General features: G+C 47.4%; 1 protein-coding gene across 1 annotated transcript in view; it reads left to right on the top strand.

Annotated features, from left to right (window-relative positions):
* The first annotated feature begins 5,683 nt into the window (after positions 1 to 5,683).
* CLIC4 (chloride intracellular channel 4) overlaps positions 5,684 to 21,937 on the top strand; it is a 90,186-nt gene continuing 73,932 nt past the window's right edge. The window contains exon 1 of the mRNA XM_043992780.1: positions 5,684 to 5,942. Coding sequence (XP_043848715.1) covers positions 5,871 to 5,942 — 72 coding nt within the window. The 5' untranslated portion in view covers positions 5,684 to 5,870. The remainder of the gene's footprint in view (positions 5,943 to 21,937) is intronic.

Here is a 21,937-nt window from a genome sequence, read left to right as displayed (position 1 = left end):
ATGATCTAACTGGGGACATAGATATGTCGTTACTTATATATGGAGCCGTAACTAGGCAGGTGTTGCCAGAGCTTTGTCCCAGGCTGAGAAAGGAGCACACGTCTTCCTCATTGTGGTTTGAAGACTAATGTCCTTATGCCTTGAAATCTTCCACCAACCTGTGCCACCTCCCCATTCCCCTTTCCTCCACAGATGCAGGGGAGGAAAAACAAGAGACTAAAGAGGTCGAGATTAAGGAATGGGTCAAGTTACCTGTGGTCAGACTTTGTGTTGTCATATCCTCCAACTCCCTCACTATCCCCCCCTTCCTTTTCAGCACTGCTGTAGCCGCCTCCCCTTCCCCCACCTCAAAACTTCAACACTACACCTTGGGGGTCCTCTCATTCTGAAACTTCCCTCAGTGCCTGAAGGAATATCTCTTTCTTCTCTTGAGGAGTTCTTCTGCAGGCCTCTGTTTTGTTTCATTCTCCTTCCAGCTCTGTTTCTGACTTTGAAGATTTTGCTTCCTCCCCCCTTTTCTTTTAGCTCCCTTTGGTGTTAAAATGTAAGCTCCTTGAGGGCATGGCTTGCATTTCTTTTTGCTTATATTTGTATCCCCAGGGCCTAGTACACTGCCAGACATGTGATAGAAGCTTAATAAATGTTTCTTTCCTTTCCTTTTTGGACCTAGGTGAAAGCATTTCTATTTATACTTCTGCTTAGATGAATATTCAGTCTCCTGGATGTGAACCCTTCTTCTACCAGTATAGCCCACCACCTTTCCTTTACTTATCCTATGTGATTTTAAATGCATATCTTTCTAAAAAAGATCTTCCATAGAAGATTCACTCACTACACAGGAAGCCTTGCTCTGCTTCTTTTCAGATTTCTGGGGGACCAATGTAATCAATGCAATACTTGTCTCTCAATCTCACTGCTTAATCAGCCCGTGTAAAACTGAGAGAACAGTGAAGATTAGTCTTTTCTATAGACATGACCTGCTCACTTCTGTTTTCAGTCACAGGTCTTTAATTTTGTCTTTCAAGCTACTTCTCAAGTCATTGTTGATAACAACTTGCAGCCTACTGACTCCACCCCCCCCATCTTTCCATTGCCCATGAAATTTTTTTTTGTGTGTGTTTTTTTGTTTTTTTGCAGAGCAGTGAGGGTTAAGTGACTTGCCCAGGGTCACATAGCTAGTGTCAAGTGTCTGAGGCCAGATTTGAACTCAGGTCCTCCTGAATCCAGGATCGGTGCTTTATCTACTGTGCCACCTAGCTGCCCCTTATATTGTCATATTTTCCCAATATATTGATTCCCCGCCTCTTCTTCGTCTTTTATTTTATTTATTTTTGGTGAGGCAATTGGGGTTAAGTGACTTGCCCTGGGTCACACAGCTATTAATTGTTAAGTGTCTGAGGCTAGATTTGAACTCAGGTCCTCCCGAATCCAGGGCCTGTGCTCTATCCACTGCATCACCTAGCTTCCCCTTCCTCTTTTACTTTTAAAAAATTCTTTGTCATATGGGATGATTCTTTGGGAGAAAGAAAAGGTGAGATATTGGGAAAATGTAGGTGATGTTAAAATAAAAGATCAATAAAATGTATTTTTAAAAAATGAAGGTGTTAAGGGGGCAGCTAGGTGGTGCATTGGACAGAGCATCGGCCCTGGATTCAGGAGGACCTGTGTTCAAATCCCTGGGCAAGTCACTTAACCCCAGTTGCCTCACCAAAAAAAAAGGTGTTATATTAGATTGAATTCAATTTAATGAGCACTTATGATATGCCAGGTGGTATTGTGTTAGGCTCTGGAGACATAAAGACAAAAAAAATAAGAGAGAGAAAATGGCACAGTTCCTGCCTCAAATCTAAGGAGTGGGAGAGATAGGAAGGGGGAAAACTTGATCTCTGAGGTTCCTATCTCCCCAACAGTCAGGGGAGCTTGCAAACAGTAAGTATACATAGTTCAGAAGACAGGAGATAAACAGATAGACAGAGAAGCAGATGAGACAGGCAGTCTCCTTCAGACACAGAGAAGGCAGTATATAGGCTGGGGTATTTTGGCACACCCAATATCTGGTAAAGTTTCCGGGAAGGGCTTCATCATTTCCAAAGCCCCAAACCAATCTGTGCCAAGCTTTCTACCACCCAGTTTGTGACTCCATCTGGGACTGGGAGACTCCAGACAGGCTCAAGGTTCCCTCCAGGTTGTAGGGTCCCCTGGAAACCAGCAGTCCCCTGGGGGCTCTCTGGAGCAAACCTGCCGGATGTGAGAGGAGGGAAGATGCATCTGGAGGGGAATGGCCCAGCATCCCCTGCATTCCTGCGATTGTTTCATCAATAAGGTATGTTTAAGCAATCTCTTCAGACTCATTTGCTATGAGTCCCCAGGCACACCTGGGTTAGTCAGGCCTGCTCCTTTCTTCCCACCCACCCCCCTCACTTTTTTTTTTTTGGCGGGGCAATGGGGGTTAAGTGACTTGCCCAGGGTCACACAGCTGGTAAGTGTCAAGTGTCTGAAGTTGGATTCGAACTCAGGTACTCCTGAATCCAGGGCCGGTGCTTTATCCACTGTGCCACCTAGCAGCCCCCTCCCAACTCTCTTTCAAAGCAGGACAATAAGAGAAATATCACTTAGGCTCAGGTCAGCTTGGAAGACTCTTATGTCAGTCCAAACTCATTGGATTCATTAGCTTAAGAAAATAGAAAGGCCTTGTGCCGGTTTGAACTGGTTTGCCCATTTTCTTTTAAACTTTGGTTCAGTAAAAAATTAACATTTGGGGTCAATTCAGGGCTTAGTCAATTAGGGCAGTTTATTCTGAGATTTTTTTGTTGGTGGTGGTGGTTTGTTTTTGTTCACAGTTCACTTTGGTTCAAGGCCTTGTCTGAAAGGCATTTTGCCTTCACTTGGGGGCCTGATTTAATTGGACACCCTGTAAGCCTTGCCTGGAAACTAAAGTGAGGTAAGGATAGCTGTGGGACCCAAGACAGACACTTCCAGGAGGGCTGCCCAAGGAAAGGTAAGGGGTCAGACTCTAGGAAGGAGAGAGTGCCTAGAGCACCCTTTCCTGAGAATTTTCCGAACAATCATAGAGTATCAGCCCCGGAAAGTAACTTAGAACACAAAATATCAGAGCTGGGCAAGACCTACAATATAGAGTATTAGAGGAGCTAGAAGGGGCTTTAGAACATGGAATGGGGCTCAGGTGTCGCAATGGATAAAGCGCTGGCTCTGGATTCAGGAGGACTTGAGTTCAAATTTGACCCCAGACACTTGACACTAGCTGTGTGACCTTGGGCAAGTCACTCAACCCTCATTGCCTTGCCACCCCCCCCCCCAAAAAAAACCATGGAATGGAAGAGATGGAAATGGCCTTAGAACAACAGAATATCTTGGAGTTACTTGTAAATGGGCTGTATTCTTGCCCCAAGATTTCCACCTCCCCTTTCTTCCCCAGTAGAAAGTAAAGAACAATTTTCAGTGCCTTCAGGGCTGGGATTTTGTTGCTTTCTTCTGTGTGTCCCAGGCCCTAAATAAATATTTGATGAATTGAATTTAAACAAGTTCTTAAGGATTCCTGGGTTATGACTGAAAGGGTTTCAGCCAGAGTTCCAGAGACCTGAGTTCTAGTTTGAGCCTCCCTCTGGACCTCAGTTTCTTCCCATGTTAAAAAAAAAAAAAAAGCAAAGGATCAGTCCCAATTCGGTGAACACTGATTAAGCAAGTATTGCGTACAAGGCTGGGGGTACGAAGATGAAAACCAAACCCGGACAGTTCCAGTTTTCGGAAGGGAATGCTGGGAGGGCAGGATCAGGATTTAGGGAGGGAGAGAGCATCCCCAGTTAGGGAAATCCAGCAAGGCTTCCAAGAAGAGGCGATGCCTGAGCTGAGCCTTGACGAATTGAAGTATTCCAAGAGGCAGAGGTGGGGAGCTAGTACATTTCAGGCCCGTGGGATGACAGCCTGTGACCGACCTGGCTTTCTTTCTCCTTCCCAGGATGCCTGTCCAGCCTAAGGAGGACTGAGGGTAGTGCTAGCTGGCCGAGGGCGATACTCTCTGAAAAAGGAAGGGTGGAGAAGGGCATGATGACTCCGCAGGCAAAAAGCCACAGACGGGAAGGGGGGAGGCTGGGGTTACCGGGCTTCAAGAATTCCTAGGGTCTCAGGTCCAGCGGGCGGTGGCGGAAGGAAAGGTGGGGGGTGGGGGGGGAGCAGCTTCTTCTTCCCCGGCCAGGAAGGGCCTCCTCAGACATGAGGTCACCGGGCACAGCCCCAGCAGCAGCTGCCGAAGAAAGGGCGGGCGTTGCAGCTCAGGGCTGTTAGGCTCCAGGCCGTTTGGGGAATTTCCCTTCTACTCCCGGGGGAGAGGCGGGATGGGGACTCCAAGAACTGGCCCGAAGACTGCCCCTCCTACCCCGAAAGCATTGCCCACCCCTCAGTTAGGAAGAGGGCACACCCCTAAGGAAGGGAAAGGGGAGCAGATGCTCCGGGCAGCTCCTGGGAGCCAGCTTGGCCCCGAAGAACAATAGCGCTGGAGCGTCGGCCCCACCCCTTCCTCTCCTATAACGGGGATGGGGATGGGGATGGGGATGGGGATGGGGATGGGGAGAAGGACCGGCGCAGGCTCCCGCCTCTACTTCGAGAGGCCACTCCCCTTCTCCTAAGGGAGGAGGGAGCCGGGAGGGACGGGAGAAGGGGAATGAAAAGAGAGGATGGTTAAAGAACGGAGGAAATCGCCCCCAGTTCCCCAGCTCCAAGTGATCTCTCCCCTTTTCCTGGAGCATTTTGTCCTTATTTCTCCCACCCTACCCTACTCATACTATATACCCAGCAGTGTACAAAGTGTACCCTTTCCTGTCAGTCAGCCAACAAGCATTTATTAAGTGCCTACTATGTTCCAGGCATTGTGCTAAGGAAGGAAACAAACATTTATTAAGAGTCTAGTATGGAAAAAAAAAGTCTAGTATGGGCCAGGCAATGTGCTGAGGAAGGAAACACACATTAATTAAGCGCCCTACTATGTGGCAGGCACAGACAAAGCGATGGGGATACACAGAAAGGCCAAAAAAGAGTCCCTGCTCTGAAGGGGGGGGGAGAGAGAGGAGGAGGAGGAGGAGGAGGAGGAGGAGGAGGGAGAGAGAGAGAGAGAGAGAGAGAGAGAGAGAGAGAGAGAGAGAGAGAGAGAGAGAGAGAAGGCAGTCCAGGCTTTCTTTGAGCTTGTATAACGATTCCCGGCGCTTAGCACAGTGCGTGGCAGGTAGTAAGTAAGCACTTAGTGCTTGTTGCCTGACAAAAAGAGAATGAAGAGGCGGGTGGAGTAGAGAGAGGAAGGAGAGAGGACGGGCATAAGGGCAAAGTGGTAAGGGGGTTGGAAACGAAAGGGAGAGGGGGGAGATTGGGGAGGAGGAAGAGCGAAGAGAACGAAGATGGACAGGGGAAAGGAAGAGTGTAGAGGGGAATATGGAGGGGCAAGGGGAGCGGAAAGGCGGAGAGGGAGGGGGAGAGGGAAGGAGGAGCGGTGTGGAGCAAGAAGGATGTGGGCGGGGCCCGCAGAGGACGTAGGCGGGATCAGAAGGAGAATGGGGCGGGACTTGGAGCAAGTTCGGCTCGGGGATAGGCGGAGGGGCGGGCGGCACGAGGAACTCTGGCCCCGCCCCCGACGGCCGTTAGAGTGGGCACGAGCGCCGGCCGCCGCCTCCTTTCAGTCGCGCGGAGCAGGCAGAGCTGCGGGTCGGTCCCGGAGGGAGCTGTAGCTGGCCGTAGGGAGCGCGAGCGCGAGAGCGAGACCGAGAGCGAGTGCGAGCGCGGGAGCTCGAGCGGGCGGAGGCGCGGCCGGACCAGTAGCTAGTAGTCCGCGGAGCCCGAGGATCTTGAGTAGCCCGAGCCCGGCCATGGCGCTGTCGATGCCGGTGAACGGGCTGAAGGAGGAGGACAAAGAGCCGGTCATCGAGCTCTTCGTCAAGGTGAGGGGCGCCTGGGACCCGACGGGAGGGACCCTCGGGGAGCGCGGAACGGGGACCGGCGTGGCCCCTTCCGAGTCCACCCGCTCACCCGCCTTGCCGGCCCATTGTCTGTGCCGGGCGGCCCGCCCCGCGCTGCCCCCGAAAACCCAGCCTGGCCCCGCGTCCCGCCTCCGAGAGTGCGGCCCCTGTGCCCGCCCCCGGGGCCTCGTCCCGCCAGCCTTCCCCAGTGAAGGATCTTGTCCGACTGAGACCGCCGGGCACCCCTGGACTCGTGGGCTGGAGGGAACCTTTGTTAGAACGTGGGGCGGGGGCGGGGGGGGGGAGAGAGAGTGTGTGAGTGAGTGAGTATTTGTTTTCGGGGCTCAGAATGTCAGTTGGGAGGACCCTTAGAACATGGGATGGCAGAGCTGGGAGGGCTCCCTAGAACACAGAATGTCAGAGTTGGGAGAGATCCTAGAACACGGGACGTCAGAACCAGGAGGTTATATAGAACATGGGATATCAGCTGGAGTACTCTTAGAAGAGGGAACGTCAGAGCTGGGAGGGACCTTAGAACGTGGGATGTCAGAGCTGGGAGGGCCCCCTAGAACCTAGAATGTCAGAGTTGGGAGAGATCTTAGAACATGGGATATCAGAACTGGAGGACTCTTAGTATATGGGCTGTCAGAGCTGGGAGAACTCTTAGAAGAGGGAATGCCAAAGCTGAGAAGGCCTTCAAAGCATCATATTAGAGTTTGAATAGCCTTTAGAACATAGAACTTCAGGGGTGGAAGGAGAGCTCAGCACACGGAAGCTAGCAGCTGGAGTTGGCAGGAAGCTGTAGGCTTAGAGCTGAGTGAGAACTTGTCAGTGTGTGAGACCTTAGAGCTTAGAGTGTTAGAAGTAGAAGGGCCACCTTTCCCTCTTCTCCCATTTTGCCCATGATAACTTCGGGACAGCAGAGTGATTGATCAGTGACTTTTCCCAAAGTCACACAACTAATGGGTGAAAGTGAGATTCAAACTGGTCTTTTGACTTGAAGTTCTAAGCTCTTTCCACTATGACTGGGTTGTGAGGGAGGTTTGCCCGTGGGTAAGGATCTTTTCCCAAATTAGAGTCTTTAAAGGAGATTCTATTGGGAGTACCCTATGGAGATGTGAAAAATTGCTGTGATAAAACTCCTCCAGCCTCTCCAGAGGCAGCTGGGCCTGGAGTCAGGAAGACCCTAAATTCAAGTCCAGCCTCAGACACTTAAAGCTCTGAAATCATGGGCAAGTTATTATTATACCTCTGTCAGCCTCAGTTTGCTCAACTGCAAAATGAGGATAATAACCGCACCTTCCTCCCAGGGTGGTTGTGTTCAGTTCAGATGAGATCTCTGTAAAGTGCCTAGCACGGTGCCTGGCACATAGCAGGTTCTTAATACATGGTTGCTTCCCTCCTCTCCCTTCCCTCTATTTTTCCAAGAACCCTTCTGTGCAGAGTTCTTCCCTGGCTTGCCTCCTTCTCCTCTCGTTTGGGGATTCCCTGTGGTCCTTAACCCACTCGGCTTCTTCTCAGCTGTGGCAGAAGTCACCAAAGTGTCTTATTGACAGCACCTTTGGTCAGGGAACCGTGGGAGCTTAAGATGGACCATCCGCGGCACTCGTGAGGAGAGAAATGTTTTTTGAGAACAGAACATTTTAGGAAATGGCAATCTAGTGGAAATATTTCTGGGTTTAGTCCGGAGAGAGCTGAGTTCTAATTCTGCTTCTGACATTTCACAGTTATGTGATTGGGCTAAGTCATTTTACTTTTCTGAACCTCAGTTTCCTTATCTGATTAATGGGTATAAATGATACCTCAGGTGTCTACTTCATGGGGCTATTGTGAGGCTCAAATGAGATAAAGTATATTCAGAATTTTGTTGACCTTAAAGTTCTGTATAAATATACCTTGTGATTCATAGCATTAGGAAAAAACCCCAGTAGCTTCTGTATCTCTCTTCTTGAGCTAATTTGGCTGGCTGGGATTAAAATAGAACTTTTTGGAAAATTGCTATAAAAATGTATCAATTCCCTAGCCTCTGGAAAAGATAGTAGAACTTTCCTAGTTAATTCTTTGACCATCTGGTTTTCTTCTTTCTCAAACATCGAGTATTTGCATGATTCAACATTTTGGCCACTGTAGCATGTGTTGCTGTCACAGGACCAATTGTATGTTGTCTTTTGTTTTAGCTGAGAGATTGGGATGACAAAAACATTCGTAGCTGATGTGGATGGGGGCTTTATACTGCTATTCTTTTTCCCCTTGTTGCTTCACAACTTTTGCAGTTTCTAGACTATCAGAATAATTACTCAAAACAGCTTTCCTTTTTTTTTTTAAAGTTCTTGATATTTTTACTCTAAAATGGGAGAGGGAGAGAAATTTAACAAGTATCCAGGTCTGTGGTCAGCCTCTTTAAGTTATTCTTTGAGATTCTTAGCCTGGTTTGTTAAAGAACGGAGATTTCACGTAGACGTTAAAGCAATTGGTTCAACATTCACTCATTCAGCAAACTTTTATTAATGACGATCAGTTGAATATCAAGTTGTGCTTTGGGCCACCTTAGGAGGGAGATGAAACATTGAGATAACGATTTCCACCCTCATAAGGCATAGACACTGTAATATATGATGTTACATGACAAAGAAATTCAAAACAAGTGTGATGTATGAGAGGATGGCTAGGGGAGAGTTTATGGAAGTTGGCCATTATCATTCCAATAACAATGTAATTTGAAGTTTTGAATTCATATTTCTCCTCTTAGGAATTTTCTGAGCAAGAGGCAGGGCCTAGGGGTTGGTTTGGGAGAGAGCCTGCTGTTTTGCAAGTGATATTAAGGTTCCCAAATGGAAGGTTTTGGTTAGAGAAGAACCAGCCAGTTAAGCAGCTCCAGGTTTCAAAGGTATTCGGGTGGCAAATCTTCCCTTCAGAAGCATCTGAAGAGGGCAGCTAGGTGATGCAGTGGATAAAGCACTGGCCCTGGATTCAGGAGGGCCTGAGTTCAAATTCAGCCTCAGAATTTACTAGCTGCGTGACTCTGGGCAAGTCACAACCCTCATCGCCCTGCAAAAACAAACAAACAAACAAACAAAACCAAACCTTTGAAATTAGGAGAGAAGGGAGTATTCGGAGGGCAGGGGCAGGTTCTGAACCTTTTCTCTCCTTGAGTGCCAAAAGCCTCCTCTTCAGTTTGCCATCTCTCGTTAAATTCATATTTAATTTGAATGAAAAAGGAAAGACGGTGCAGTGTGGAGAGACTAACTTGATCACACTTGAATCACCTTGATAGGGGCCAATTATCTTTCATTGTTTTGTCAGTCAGACTGCATTACTGTGTCTGGGAATACAAAGAAAGGCAAAAGACAATGCCCGCCCTCACGTTCTGATTCCTGAGATTATATGCAAACAACCCTGAACATACAAGATGTCTACCAGGTTGGGGAGGCTTCTTGCAGAAGGCTTGAAGGAAGTCAGGAGGTGTAGAGATGGGGAGAGAGCATGCCAGGCAAGCTTCTGTATGTGACAGCCGTCAGGAACAGTTAAAAAACCCGGGGAGCCACGGCGGGCGTGTTACTTTTCTCAGATTCTCCTGCGGGAAATGTTTTTTGTTTGTTTGTTTTGGAGGCAATGAGGGTTAAGTGACTTCCCCAGGGTCACACAGCTCGTAAGTGTCAAGTGTCTGAGGTCGGATTTGAACTCAGGTCCTCCTGAATCCAGGGCCAGTGCTTTAACCACTGCAGCATCTAGCTGCCCCGGGAAATGTTTGAGGTGATAATAGTGGGACTGTTCAAGTCAGTATAGTACATTTTAGGACAATGAGGGTAGAGGGAGATTGCTGTTGTCCTTATATTAGCCAGCGGTAGTGTTTACAGACTTGTTCTATTCTGAATTTGTAGCAGAACGTGATTGTTATACTGAAAGCATCTAACCTGGATCAAAGGATTGAAAAGAATGTCTTTTGGAGAAAGAGGAAAGATGTTTGAATAACCTGTATAAGACAGTGAAGGACACTGGACTTGGAGACAGAAAATTTGGGTTCCAATCCCAGTTCTTTGCTTCTTATGAGCTTGGCCAGGATACTTTTCTGAGCCCTAGCTTCTTTATCCATAAAATAAGGAATACTCATAACTGTCCCATCTATCCTGTAGCTTGTTTAAAATAGCTATTTTATACTTTCTATATCTCATCCTGTAGCTTGTTGAGGAGTCACTGAGTTAGTTCTGTGAACTGCTATTGTAAGTGCCACCTAGGTATAGAGCTAGAAAAGAATTCAGAGCTCATCTACTCCAAGCCCCTTACTTTTACAGAGAAGGAAATTGAAACACATAGAGATTTAGAGCATTTTTTTTCACGTGAAAAAACATGGCAATCAGGCATTTTGCTAATTGAAGCAAATGACAGTTCCTGCCCTCTAGCAACTTACATTCTAATAGAAGACCACACAGATTGTGGAGAGATGGTCATTATAGTAGGACTTATGGAGGTCCATCCTAAGGAGGATGTGGGCATTTCTCATTTTAAAAATGAGACATTTTAAAAACAGGTATCCCTTGAAGCAAACCTGCTGTCTCCCAAGGAAGCCCGCCCTCTCTCCAACCATCAGGAAGGTTTTCCTCATGTCAAGCCCCCTGATGCCACTCCCAGCCTTTCCTTTGGGAGGCTAAACAGAACACATCTCTCTATTCCTGTCGAATGAGACAGCCCTTCAAATCCTTCCAAACAGCTCTCGTGTGCCCAAGAGCCTCCAAGCTTCCTCCAGCCCAGAACAGTCAGTACCACTGCCATTGAGTATGTCATGTGCATCATGCACAGTACTGAGGAGAGGGAGTGCGCATGAGTGTGGGCCTTCCTCTACCACAGACAAATCCCCAGCACTGCATGGGCCTGGAGACATGTAAGTCACTAGGGATGACCTTTGGGGCCTGCCTAGCTCACACTTGTTAAGTGAAATTCTCTAGGCCTGCATGGACTCAAGGCCTTTCACCTTCCTGTTTGCCCTGCTACAAACATTCTCCAGTTTATCAACTTCCTGTGCCCACCACTGGCCACAGGACTCCAGCTGGGGTCTGAGTACAGTGGGGGTCCTTGCCTGGAAGCCATGTGTCTCCTATGGCACCCCAAGATCATGTTGGCTTTTTGTGCTGCCGTAACACTTGCTTGACTTCTCCCAAGCTTTTGGTCCACTAAGATCCCCGGTCCTTTAACTGCAGCTTAGCTGCTTTCTAACCACATTTCCCCATCTTTTACTTGTGAAATTGAGTTCCTGAGTGTTGGATTTTACATTTATCCCTGTTGAATTTCATCTTAATCAGTTAATGTTGGCTCTTTGGCTGCTGGCTGTAAATCTGTGTGTCTTCAGCTTTGTGGCATTTGCTGATTTGGAATGCATGCTGTCTGAGCCTATCCAGGTTATTGGTAAAAGCAATAAACAGCACAGGGCCAAACCCTGAGCTTTAGGGCCCTACCAGCAGAAACCTTCTTTCCAGTCCCAACCTCAGGTTTGCAGGCTTGGAGGTACTTTTAAATCTTCCTCTCACTAGCCTTCTGTAATTGTGAACAGTTCAGGTCCTCATTCCCTCTTCCCAGGGTTATTGTAGTTATCTTCTAATTGGCCTTCTCGCTACCCAGTTCATCCTTGACACTGCTTCCAGAATAACTTTCCTAGGACCCAGCTCTTTCATATCACTCCCCTGCCCCATGGTGCCTAGGACCAGACAGACTCCTCAGCTTGTTGTTGAAGCTCTCCAGAGCCGCTTCCAACTTGCCTTTCTAAATGCAATCCATATTTCCCCTGCATACACTGCATTCCAACCCAGCTATCCTAACTGCTGTCCCCCAAACTCCCCATTCTGTTTCAGCTGCCTCCCCCATTTCTTCCTCCTCCCATGCATTCTGGGCTCAGCTTAGAAACCATCCCCTGAGGAGAACCTTTCCCCTCTGTCAGGGGGGACTTTCTCCTGCATTCTCCTTCCACAAACAATTTTCTATTTTTTTTTAAAGTGGGGCAGTGAGGGTTAAGTGACTTGCCCAGGGTCACACAGCTGGTAAGTGTCAAGTGTCTGAGGCTGGACTTGAACTCAGGTCTTCCTGAATCCAGGGCTGGTGCCACCTTGCTGCCCCCTTGATTTCCTATTTATGTATGTGATTCCATAGGATTTTCCTCCACCAGTGAAGTGTCAGCTCCTTCAGGTTTTTTGTCTTTATGAGGTCAGTGTGTGGTGCATTTATGGATCTTATGTACTATATGTGCTTCAGAGATGTTTGTTGAACTAAACTGTACCGAGTGCACAGGAGGGGGCAAACTATTCAATAGAAAGAGGAAAAGCCAAGAATGGCCCGGGGGCTGGCTCTTGACATCATGTAGGGGCAGGAAACTGTTGCTAGATTGATAGCCTTGGAAGGAAGAAGGCTGAGGATGGGAACGATTCAAACTTGTGGTGCCGGCGAGGCTGTGTATAAAGCCACGGTGCCGACAAGGCTCGGAAAAACCTCTCAGCTCCATTGTCAGGGCACAGCCTTCTTTCTGCGTCTTAGACTGTCCTGTCAGTAGCAGCCAGGACTGAACAAGTGGCCAGAGCAGACAAGATCCTACCTCAGTGACGAGGGGGAGAACTCTTCTGTGAGAAGGTAGTGACATAACTGAATGGAAAACACTAGCTCAGTTGGAGAGAATGTTATCGTGGGTCTAGAGAGTTTGGCAAGTTGTTGGCTTCTTGAGGGAAAACTCAGGCTTCCAAGCTTTGAAGTTCTTGCTCCCCTTGCCAGAATGGCAAGGATCTTCACCTTTTTTCCTTTTGCCTAGACTATCTTTGAAGGTTTATCAGTGGGTTCTTTTAATGGAGCAAAGGTATGGCTTGGTTTTTTTTCCCCCCCAAGATGAGAGAATTTAATGGAGAAGAAAGGTTCTAAACTCAGTTGGCTTTTTCTAATTCAGTTTACAGTGAATTATGAATTCACGGTATTACAGAATCTCAGTTAAATTACAGAATCTCAGCATTAGACTGACCATTAGAGGTCATCCAGTCTGTTGCGATCACTTTACAGATGAGGAAATTGAGGCCCAGATCGGCTTGCATAAAGTGGGAAGTTCACTCTGAGTCTTGGAGGCAAAATGATAAATGAAAAATTCTGCCCCACCTCGCAATCCTGTTGAACATTTCTAGTAGAGGTGAGAGGAAAACCTGGATATAGTGCGCTGACAGACTTGGGAGGGCGAGGACTGACCTGCCTACTTCCTGTGCTGTCGGAGCTGTGGAGCTGTGGAGCCACGGTGGCTTGGATTTTCTTGAGGAGGGACTTAGAAAGGCCATAAAAGGGAATTGCATTAGGCAGGACAGGAAGTGATTAAGACATGAATAAAAATTTCTTCCAAGTAGGGGGAAAGTCAGGATGGGTTTGGCAGTTCTAGAACTGAACCACTAAGCAGCCTTGCAAAGAATTGGAAATAGCTGGTGGAAAACAGCAGCCAGCAGCCAGGTCACGATTGCCTTGGTTTCTAACTATAAACTACCTACATGTCATTAAGTAGGTGTTGCAGTGGATAGAGCACTGGGCCTGGAGCAAGAAAACTCCTCTTCCTGAGTTCAAATCTGGCCTCAGATGCTTGCTAGCTGTGTGACCCTGGGCAAATCACTTCACCCTGTTTGCCTCAGTTTCCTCATCTGTAAAATGAGCTGGAGAAGGAAATGGCAAACGTCTCCAGTATCTCTGCCAAGAAAACCCTAAATGGGGTCATGGAGCTGTGTACTTAGGAGCTAGTCCTAAATCTTACTTTTGTACCTTGTCTTCATTTTTTCAATCTGAAAATGAGCTCTAACTGGTTAACTAACCAATCTAAGTGGATCTGAGGATCCCAGCCCTAGGCACTGGTAGTGGGGATAGCAATTAGCCCTATTTGGGTCCTCTTTATGCTCTTCCTTCGTTCCCCTTTTCTCTTCTGGTGGTGTTTTTTAAAAGCACAGCTCGTCTAATTGCAGCCTTGAGAGAGCACCACTCACTGGTAACAAAGAAACCTCCTGAGAAGGGAAGCTGTGGTATTGGGGAGGCCTGGTGGAGCTCAGGTGGGGCCTTAGTGCTGCCCCACCTTCCCCGAATACAGGCTCCAACCTGGGGAGCGGCTCCTGGGGCCTCGCCCCCTCTTCTGAGGGGCCTGCAAATGGCTCCAGTTACAGAGATGCCTAGAGCTGAGGGAGCACATTTATCTACATCCATGGGGTGAGCATTAGCTGCCCCGCCCCCCACAGGCTGTTGATTGTGCATCATTAATTGCTGCGGCTCTGTAGTCCCTTAGGTTTGGGCGCGCAGAGGGCACCAGGGGTGCAGGCTGCCGGGGCCACTGATAAAGTCAGTATGAAAGGACTTTATCACTTCTTGTTATTTGGAAGCACTTTTCAAGGGGAGCTGGGAGAGAACAGTGATTGAAGTGTTAGGTTTACCACGCATTTGCCCCACAGCTCTCCCGTGAGGAAGAAGTGTGGATGTTATCCTGAGTTTGACTCTTACCTGTGTGACCGGGCAAAGTAACCTTTCCCAGCCTCAGCTACCTCTTCTGAAGCATCATGGCATCCACCCCACAGGCTTGGGAAGATCAAAGGAGAGGCTCTTTGCAAAGGCCACTTTCCAGGACCCGCATATATTCTTTTCACTCAATCTCACTGCCTTCCCTGTCCTTGGAAGACTTTCTGCAGAGGCTAGATGCTTGGATTCTTACTCAGGGATGATTTATACTTGGAGGGACCTCTGACTAGGAGGTGCAGTGGTGTGGGAAATCTGTCACTGGGGGGCATAATAAATATGGGGGGGTAGGAGGGAAGAGTCTGCACAGTGTATGTTGTAACGATTGGAATGACGCCACCTGCTGGAGACTTACTGCAGGAAAGCTCTGCCATGAGGAGAAGGCCTCTGAGGGCAAGCCATGCAGCTTTTCTTTGGCATCAGGAAGTGACGTTTGCTTGTGGGAGGAAGAAGGGGTGAGGCTGGCTCTCTCACTCTCTTTCGCCAGGACTCTTGTGGAGAGCTCCCCGAGATACATAACTGAATCTAGGCCTCTTTCTCTCTCTTCACCAAATTCTTATTCTCCTTAATAAATGCTTAAAAGTCTGACTCTTGCTAAAGGTTATAATTTATTGGCGACCACTCATTAGATTTTAAATAGTATAGCTAGAATTTTAGCCCCTTACAATGTAAAATCAGATAACTGGGTAGATGCTGCAGTAACTGAATATGTTTAAGGGGCATCTATCGGAGGGTCATAGATTCACAGCTGTAAGGAGCATAAAAGGTTGATTAGCCAAGCCCTGGAGTTCTGTGGATGAAAGCCTTAGGCTCAGAGTGCTCCAGTGATCCCCAATGCCAGGCGTTAGCCAGGAGCCACACTAGGCTTTGAACTGGGGAGTCTGTTTTGGGAGGGTGGGTGAGGAGAACAAGCTTAACAAGGGATTTTATTGGAATAGGGCTTTACTCCTTGAGAGCAGGGACTGGTTTTCTGTCCTTGTGTTTCCAGAGTCCAGCCCCAGGGTTTTGTCCATAGTCAGTACTTAGTATGTGCTTTGTTTGGATTGTATTAAAAAAACAAAGTCATAATATTGTGATTTTTTTGACCCCCAAGTTAACCCACGGAAAAAGGGCTGGCCTAGGAGTCCAGAGACCTGGGTGTGAATCCTGGTCACTGGTCAGTTGCAAGAAGAGGGATCACAGAGACCATCCTCTAAATAGGCCTTTATTTTACAGGTTAGGAAATTGAGGCCTAGCCTCAAGTGACTCATGCGAGGTAAGAGAGACTGACAGCTGAGATTCTCACTCCAGGTCTCTGACTCTAAAACGTCAGTGCACTTTATTCTCCCCTACCCCCTCAGCTTCAGTTTCCTTGTGTCTAAATGAGGGAATTGAATGACAGTTCTAAGCTAGTGGTGTCAGAAATGCAGAAGGGATGCCCAGCATGGCTGCCTGTACTGTTATAAGAATCCATGATGGTCAACAAACCATCTTGTTTTTTCCCTCTAATTTAATTATGGGGAGCCTTAATTTAAAAATATTTTGGGCCCCACTCTTCAATTTCATTGGTATAGAGGAGGCTCTTCTCTGGACAGGCCTGAGAAGCTAGGGTTGCCCAAGGACTCCCAGCAGGTTAAGTGACCTTCCCAGGATGCTGCAGCCAGGATGTATCAGAAGGCCCCCACCCCCCAACCCACCCATGCCTCTTGGCAGTTGGGCTGACTCGCCTTTTAATTACCGAGTTACATATTGGCTTTCCCTGGAACAGTCATGATGTGTTCCCCTCTACTTTCTAGCCTGGGAGCAGGTGTGTCTTATTTGATTGAGAATTTACTCAGAATATTTGAAGGCTTCTCTGAGTGGGAGTGAATGGAGAAAAGCAGCCAGCACCCAGGAGGAGGGGCATGGAGGCCCACTCAGGCACCTCGCTCACTACTCTGGTTTTTGTGCAGTAGACTTTGATATTTTGTCAGTTGGATGTTCTCACAAGCCAGAAAGGTCCTTGTGTGATTTGCTCTTTTCAGCAAGGACAGTGCCCGTGGTTCCCATTTTTGTTTCTTCTGTACACAGTGGGTGATTAATAAGTGTTTGGATTTCATTTGAACATCTGTGTGATAGAACCAGCAATCACAGGGAATCACACACACACACTGGCACACAGTAGGTGCTTAATAGATGCTTCTTGAATTATTTGTAGACCTGAGAGTTCAGCCAGTGAACAGGAAATTTGGGGCTAGATGAGATCAAGAAAAGTCTCATTTCTCAAGTAACTTTAAGCAGCCATTTTCCTTCTTTATCCAATCAGATGATTATTCCACCACACATGTAACAGTCTCTGGTTTAAAGATGAAGACTGCATATGAAATTGAGGTGGAGTTACAGTGTGGTTGGGTGTGGTTCTTTGGGTTGGCAGGGACTTTCTAGGCTGTCTTAGCCAGTCTGGTTGGCTGCTTGTCATGGCCTGACCAGTGGCCCTCCAACTTTTGTCTTGAAGACCTCCCAGGTCTCTGTTCTTTTCCAACAGAACTAAAACACCTTGCTTTTCTCATGTCCAACTGGCTGGGAACATGGAAATAACAGCCTGGAAGAGGATTGACATCTTTTCTCATTGTTCAGGAGAAAGGAGAGTTAAAGCAGTTCAGGATGGATTTAGTTAAGGCATTTACAGGCATGCTCTTCTTTCTTGGGGCAGCACAGTTTCACTCCATGAAAAACAAAGCACATGATGTCCTTAAAAAAAAAGATGGCCTAATGGCTAGTCCGAATGTACCGACCATAAATGTCCAGCTTTGCAAGATCCCAGATTCGAGCTGGAGGGACTTCAGAGACCACTGGGTCCAACCCCTTCATTTTACAGTGGAAAACGCTTTTCCTTCAGTGGTGTCGGGCCAAGTGACAGGCTCTGATTTCTATTTAAACCTACTTTGGTCTACCAGGCATGTGTTTTATGGGTTGCCGTGCAAAAAACCACAAATTTCCAGGTGGCCAGTTTTTTGGCTCAGCTCAGTTCTGCCTTCTGTAGCAGACCGGCCTTTCTGAGATCACCTTCCATCTACTCTGCCTATATCTTGAATGACCTGCCTATTTATCTCCATGGTGTCTGCCCTTATAGCAGTAGGGGCTGTTTTTGCCCTTTTTTGTGTGCCCCAGAGTTCCTGGCTGTTATTAGATGATTAATAAATCCTCATCGTGGATGAACTTCTCCATCACGTTCTCAGATAACAGTGTCTGGACACATAGTTGGGTCCTTTCCTTCCGGTAGGATTGCCTAGAGCTCAGGCTTTACTGAAAGTCTTTGAAAATCAATCCAGGATCGTCTCCATGCTCTTCTCTGGCCATGAATTGAGGGTTGTGATCTGCCAAGTCTAAGGAGTTGCCCACACTGGTGAAGTGAATTCTGGTGCATGTGGGCCTATATGCTTCAGGCATCCAGGGGCTGCTCATGGATGTCACTATGGATACTCCCCCATGGCAGAGATGGGAAGCCACCCTAGTGTTCTCATCTTTCCTACCCATGCCCTTTTCTTTTGTTTTATTTTGGGGGGAGGAGAAGGAGGGAGAGGAGATGGACCCAGCTTGAGACTTTGAGTAAGGAGGCTCAGCCTCTGCCAATGATGATTGGAACTTACTTTGCCATTTGAAAGAGTCTGCACTTGAATCTCTTGGTGATTTCCTCCTTGTAGGGAGCATTCAGTAAGGAATTGCCCCTGCCTGGCCTCCTCTGCCTCCCCCGCAAGGATGAGAACAGTTGAGTGGTTTACAATGGTGGGGGGAGGCACTCACCCTGAGGAGAGCCTGGAGCCCTTGGAGTTCTGACGGACTAGGCTCACATCTGCCAGACTCCTTCTGACTCTAGAAGTCTCTGCCAGTGGAGCCCAGAATCTCCTTTGCCATCTATCAGTTGTTGTTTGTGGAGTTGTCTGGGCACCAAAGGTTGAGCTGCTTACAACCCTAGTATGTGTATGAGCCAGAGCTTCAGCCCATCTCTTCCTGCCTCAGAGGCCTGCTGGAGCTGACACTCTCATATAGCCGTATCAGGTCGGGAAAGGAGGAGGAAGGGAACCCAGGTATGGGGACCATTCCTAATATCTAGAAAGTTTTTGTTTTGAGCCAGAATTCTCTTGACTCCTCTCCTCAGGTTCTGAGACCAAGCAGAACAGAGTGCGACGCTTCTTATCCTCTGCAGGCCAGCTCTCCAGATACTGAACTATTGCTATCATTTCCGACCGACCCCCCCCCCCCCGGAAATTATTTTCTACTTCAGGCTAACCCTGAATAACCCCATTTTCTTCAGCCGATCCTTTTAATGGCCCGGTCTCCAGGCCTCTGCCCTTCCTGGTTTCCCTCATTTTGACATGATCCACCTTGTTGATGTCCTCAGTTCTGTTGACCTGAACAAGGCAAGATGCAGGATTACCCTCTTCCTTCATTCCAGCTTCTGGTGTTCCTTTTCTTAGAGTGTGGCATACCCAAACTTCTAGATTGAATCAGAGGTAGGAACTTTGAATGAAATCTAAGACTTCCTAGCTCTTTTGGCTGCTATGTAGTGCTATTGAGGTGTTTTGAACTTGCCAACCTGTCTTATTTCCCTTTTCAAGGGTTTCCTTGAGCTCAGAGTTGGGAAGGCTCATTCTCTCTGTTAAGACTCCATTTTTTTCCTCTGAAGAGAAAGCTTATTTCCTTTTTTGTTTGCTCTCAGGTGAGATGGGGATTGTTTAGGCCTCAATCCCTGCATTTCCAGATAGTCCATGAAAGGGTACTCACACTTATTTTTCCTGATTCTGTGCCCAGCATTGCCCCTTCACATTGGACCAGTGAAGGACATGGTAACTGAAAAGGGGAAATAGAGAACATCAACTGGATGAGAAATGACTTATCCAAGGCTACAGAGGTAGTAGCAAGTAACAGAATGAGAATTTCTTTTTTAAATTTTTTTGTGTATTTATCTATTTATTTTCCCTAATAATAAACATTTTTACTTATAGTTTTGAGTTTCAAATTTTATCCCTCCTTCTCTCACTCCCCTTTCCCCTCCCTGAGGTCAAAAGCAATCAGATATAGGTTATACATGTGCAATTATGTAAAACACTACCTTATTAGTCATTTTGTACAAGAAAACTTGAATAAAAGGGAAAAAATTAAAGAAAGTGAAAAAAAACCCACAGCATGCTTCAGTCTGTGTTCAATCAATATTAGTTCTTTCTTTGGAGGCAGATAAAATGCTTCATCATTAGTCCTTTGGGATTGTCTTGGATCATTGTATTGGTGAGAATAGTTGTCATTTACGTTCTTCATTGAACAATATTGCTGTCACTGTGCACAATGTTCTCTTGGTTCTGCTCTCTTTACTATATATGAGTTCATACAAATCTTTCCAGGCATTTCTGAAATCATCCTGCTTGTCATTTCTTATAGTACAATGATATTCCATCACCATCATATACCCTAGCTTGCTTGTTTAGCCACTCCCCAATTGATGGACACAGAAGGAGAATTTCAACAGAGGTTATCAGTTTAAATTGCAGGAAGCCCCAAAGTCAAAGTTTGGCTGTTGTGCCAAAAACAGCTGACCAAACTTGCCTGTTGACTGGAGAGGAAAGGCCATTGTGGCCTAATGATCTGCTGTATTCTTAGCCTGTATCAGAGGTGATATCCTGGCCTAGTGCTGCTTGAGCCCTCACTACCCAGAGACAGAACTCACTTATTAACTTTGTTTCATTGTTCTTGAAAGCTGGGCCTGATCACCTCTTCCACTCAGCTGCTGCTCTAGGAAGCGCTCCTTCCAGAGCTGTGAGCTCTCCCCTGAAGCCCAGGCCTGGCTCTGCTCTTGAAGATAAGCTTATCTCTGGAGAAGGCTCTTAGCTGAAGGATAATCTTCTAAGAATGACGTCTTCTGCACTTCAGAAGTGACACTTGGTCATGGGTGAAATGAAACTGACGTGCCTTCCTTGGAAGACTTCTGAGGTTTCTGGGTGCCCATTCTTCCTGCCTCCTTTCCTCATAGTCCGTCATTCTACAGTGCTTTCAGATTCACAGAGAGGTCATCAATTTGACCCAAAGTCAAAGTTTGGGTGCCCCAAACTACTGACCAAACCTACCCTCCATCCCCTGGTCCACCCCCTTCTGAGCCCCTCCCGTCAGAGAAACGGAGTGATTGGCCCAGCAGAACACAAGTGGTGGTTGCACCAAGCCTTGTTTCGAGAGCCCTAGAGAAATGGTGATCATCATCTTTCCCCACGAATTTCCTTGGAGATACCAGCTGAGCTGGAGGAGACCTTGGGGCTCACTTGATTTGGATTTATGGGGAACTCTGCCTGCCTCTTAAACCCAACAAGATGCGCATGAGATTGGGACACAGGGGCAGGGAACAGATGCTGAAGACAGTTCATTCAACTCACTGAGCATTCTTTAGCTCCTAGATGCCAGGCACCGTGATAGGCACCAGCTCCTGCCCTCAAGGCTCTTCTCTAAAAATCTAGTTGAATCCTCTGAGAGTGCTGAGTCAGGAGGCTGGGGAAGAGAGCTCAGGAGGGCAAAGAAGGACTTTCCACGGCTCTGCCCAGGGCCAGAGGACCACAGAAGGAAGAGCAGAGAGCTGCCAACAGAATCGAGGCCCATCTGCTGACCTCTTCCTCTGAGTCTGGCTCCTTTGCCAAGGAGAATGATCTTTGGACCAGAAAGCGCAAAACAAATGGCTGATCGGGGAGATCTAATAGCCTCTGATGCATTGAAGTTATGTGGTCCAGGTGAACTAGACTGAAAGAACTGGTGCATCTGATTTCTGAGTCACTCACTCTTGGTGATCCTTGAAAAACTGGGAATGGGAAGGGTCCTTTTGTTACCTCGGGTTATTGAAGGCTATGCTAACAAAATTGAAGCTCTGGCAGGTTTTATCATAGGAAAGGGAAGGGAATAAGGATTTATATAGTGCCTACTATGTGCCAGGCACTGTGCTAAATGCTTACAATTTCTTTTTTTTTCTTGGGGCAGTGAGGGTTAAGTGACTTGCCCAGGGTCACACAGCTAGTAAGTGTCAAGTGTCTGAGGTTGGATTTGAACTCAGGTCCTCCTGAATCCAGGGCCAGTGCTTTATCCACTGCGCCACCTAGCTGCCCCCTAAAATTTTTTAAACAAATATAATTTGATCCTCATAATGACCCTGGGAGGTAGGTGTTCTTATTATACCCACTTTACAGTTGAGGAAACTGAGGCAGATGGAGGTTAAGTGACTTGCCCAGGGTCACACAGCAAGTAAGTGTCTGAGACCGGATCTGAACTCAGTCTTCTCACTTCAGGTCCAGAATTTTGTCTGCTGCACCATTTAGTTGTCCCTTTGAGTATGGACGTATTACCAGATTATACCAGCCTAGCTCAATACAGAGAGACATCTTACCTTTGGCTGTGTCCACTCGGGAAATGAAAAGAAATCCAGAATGGCTTCCAGCCCTGCATGGCCATTGTTGGCTTCTGTCGAAAGGGCAGAAGAGGAGGCAGGACGT

This window comes from Dromiciops gliroides, chromosome 3 (genome assembly GCF_019393635.1).
Source record: "Dromiciops gliroides isolate mDroGli1 chromosome 3, mDroGli1.pri, whole genome shotgun sequence".
Taxonomy (NCBI): Eukaryota; Metazoa; Chordata; class Mammalia; order Microbiotheria; family Microbiotheriidae; genus Dromiciops; species Dromiciops gliroides.
The sequence above is the reverse complement of the archived record's forward strand: the minus strand, read 5'-3'. Positions and strand labels throughout refer to the sequence as shown.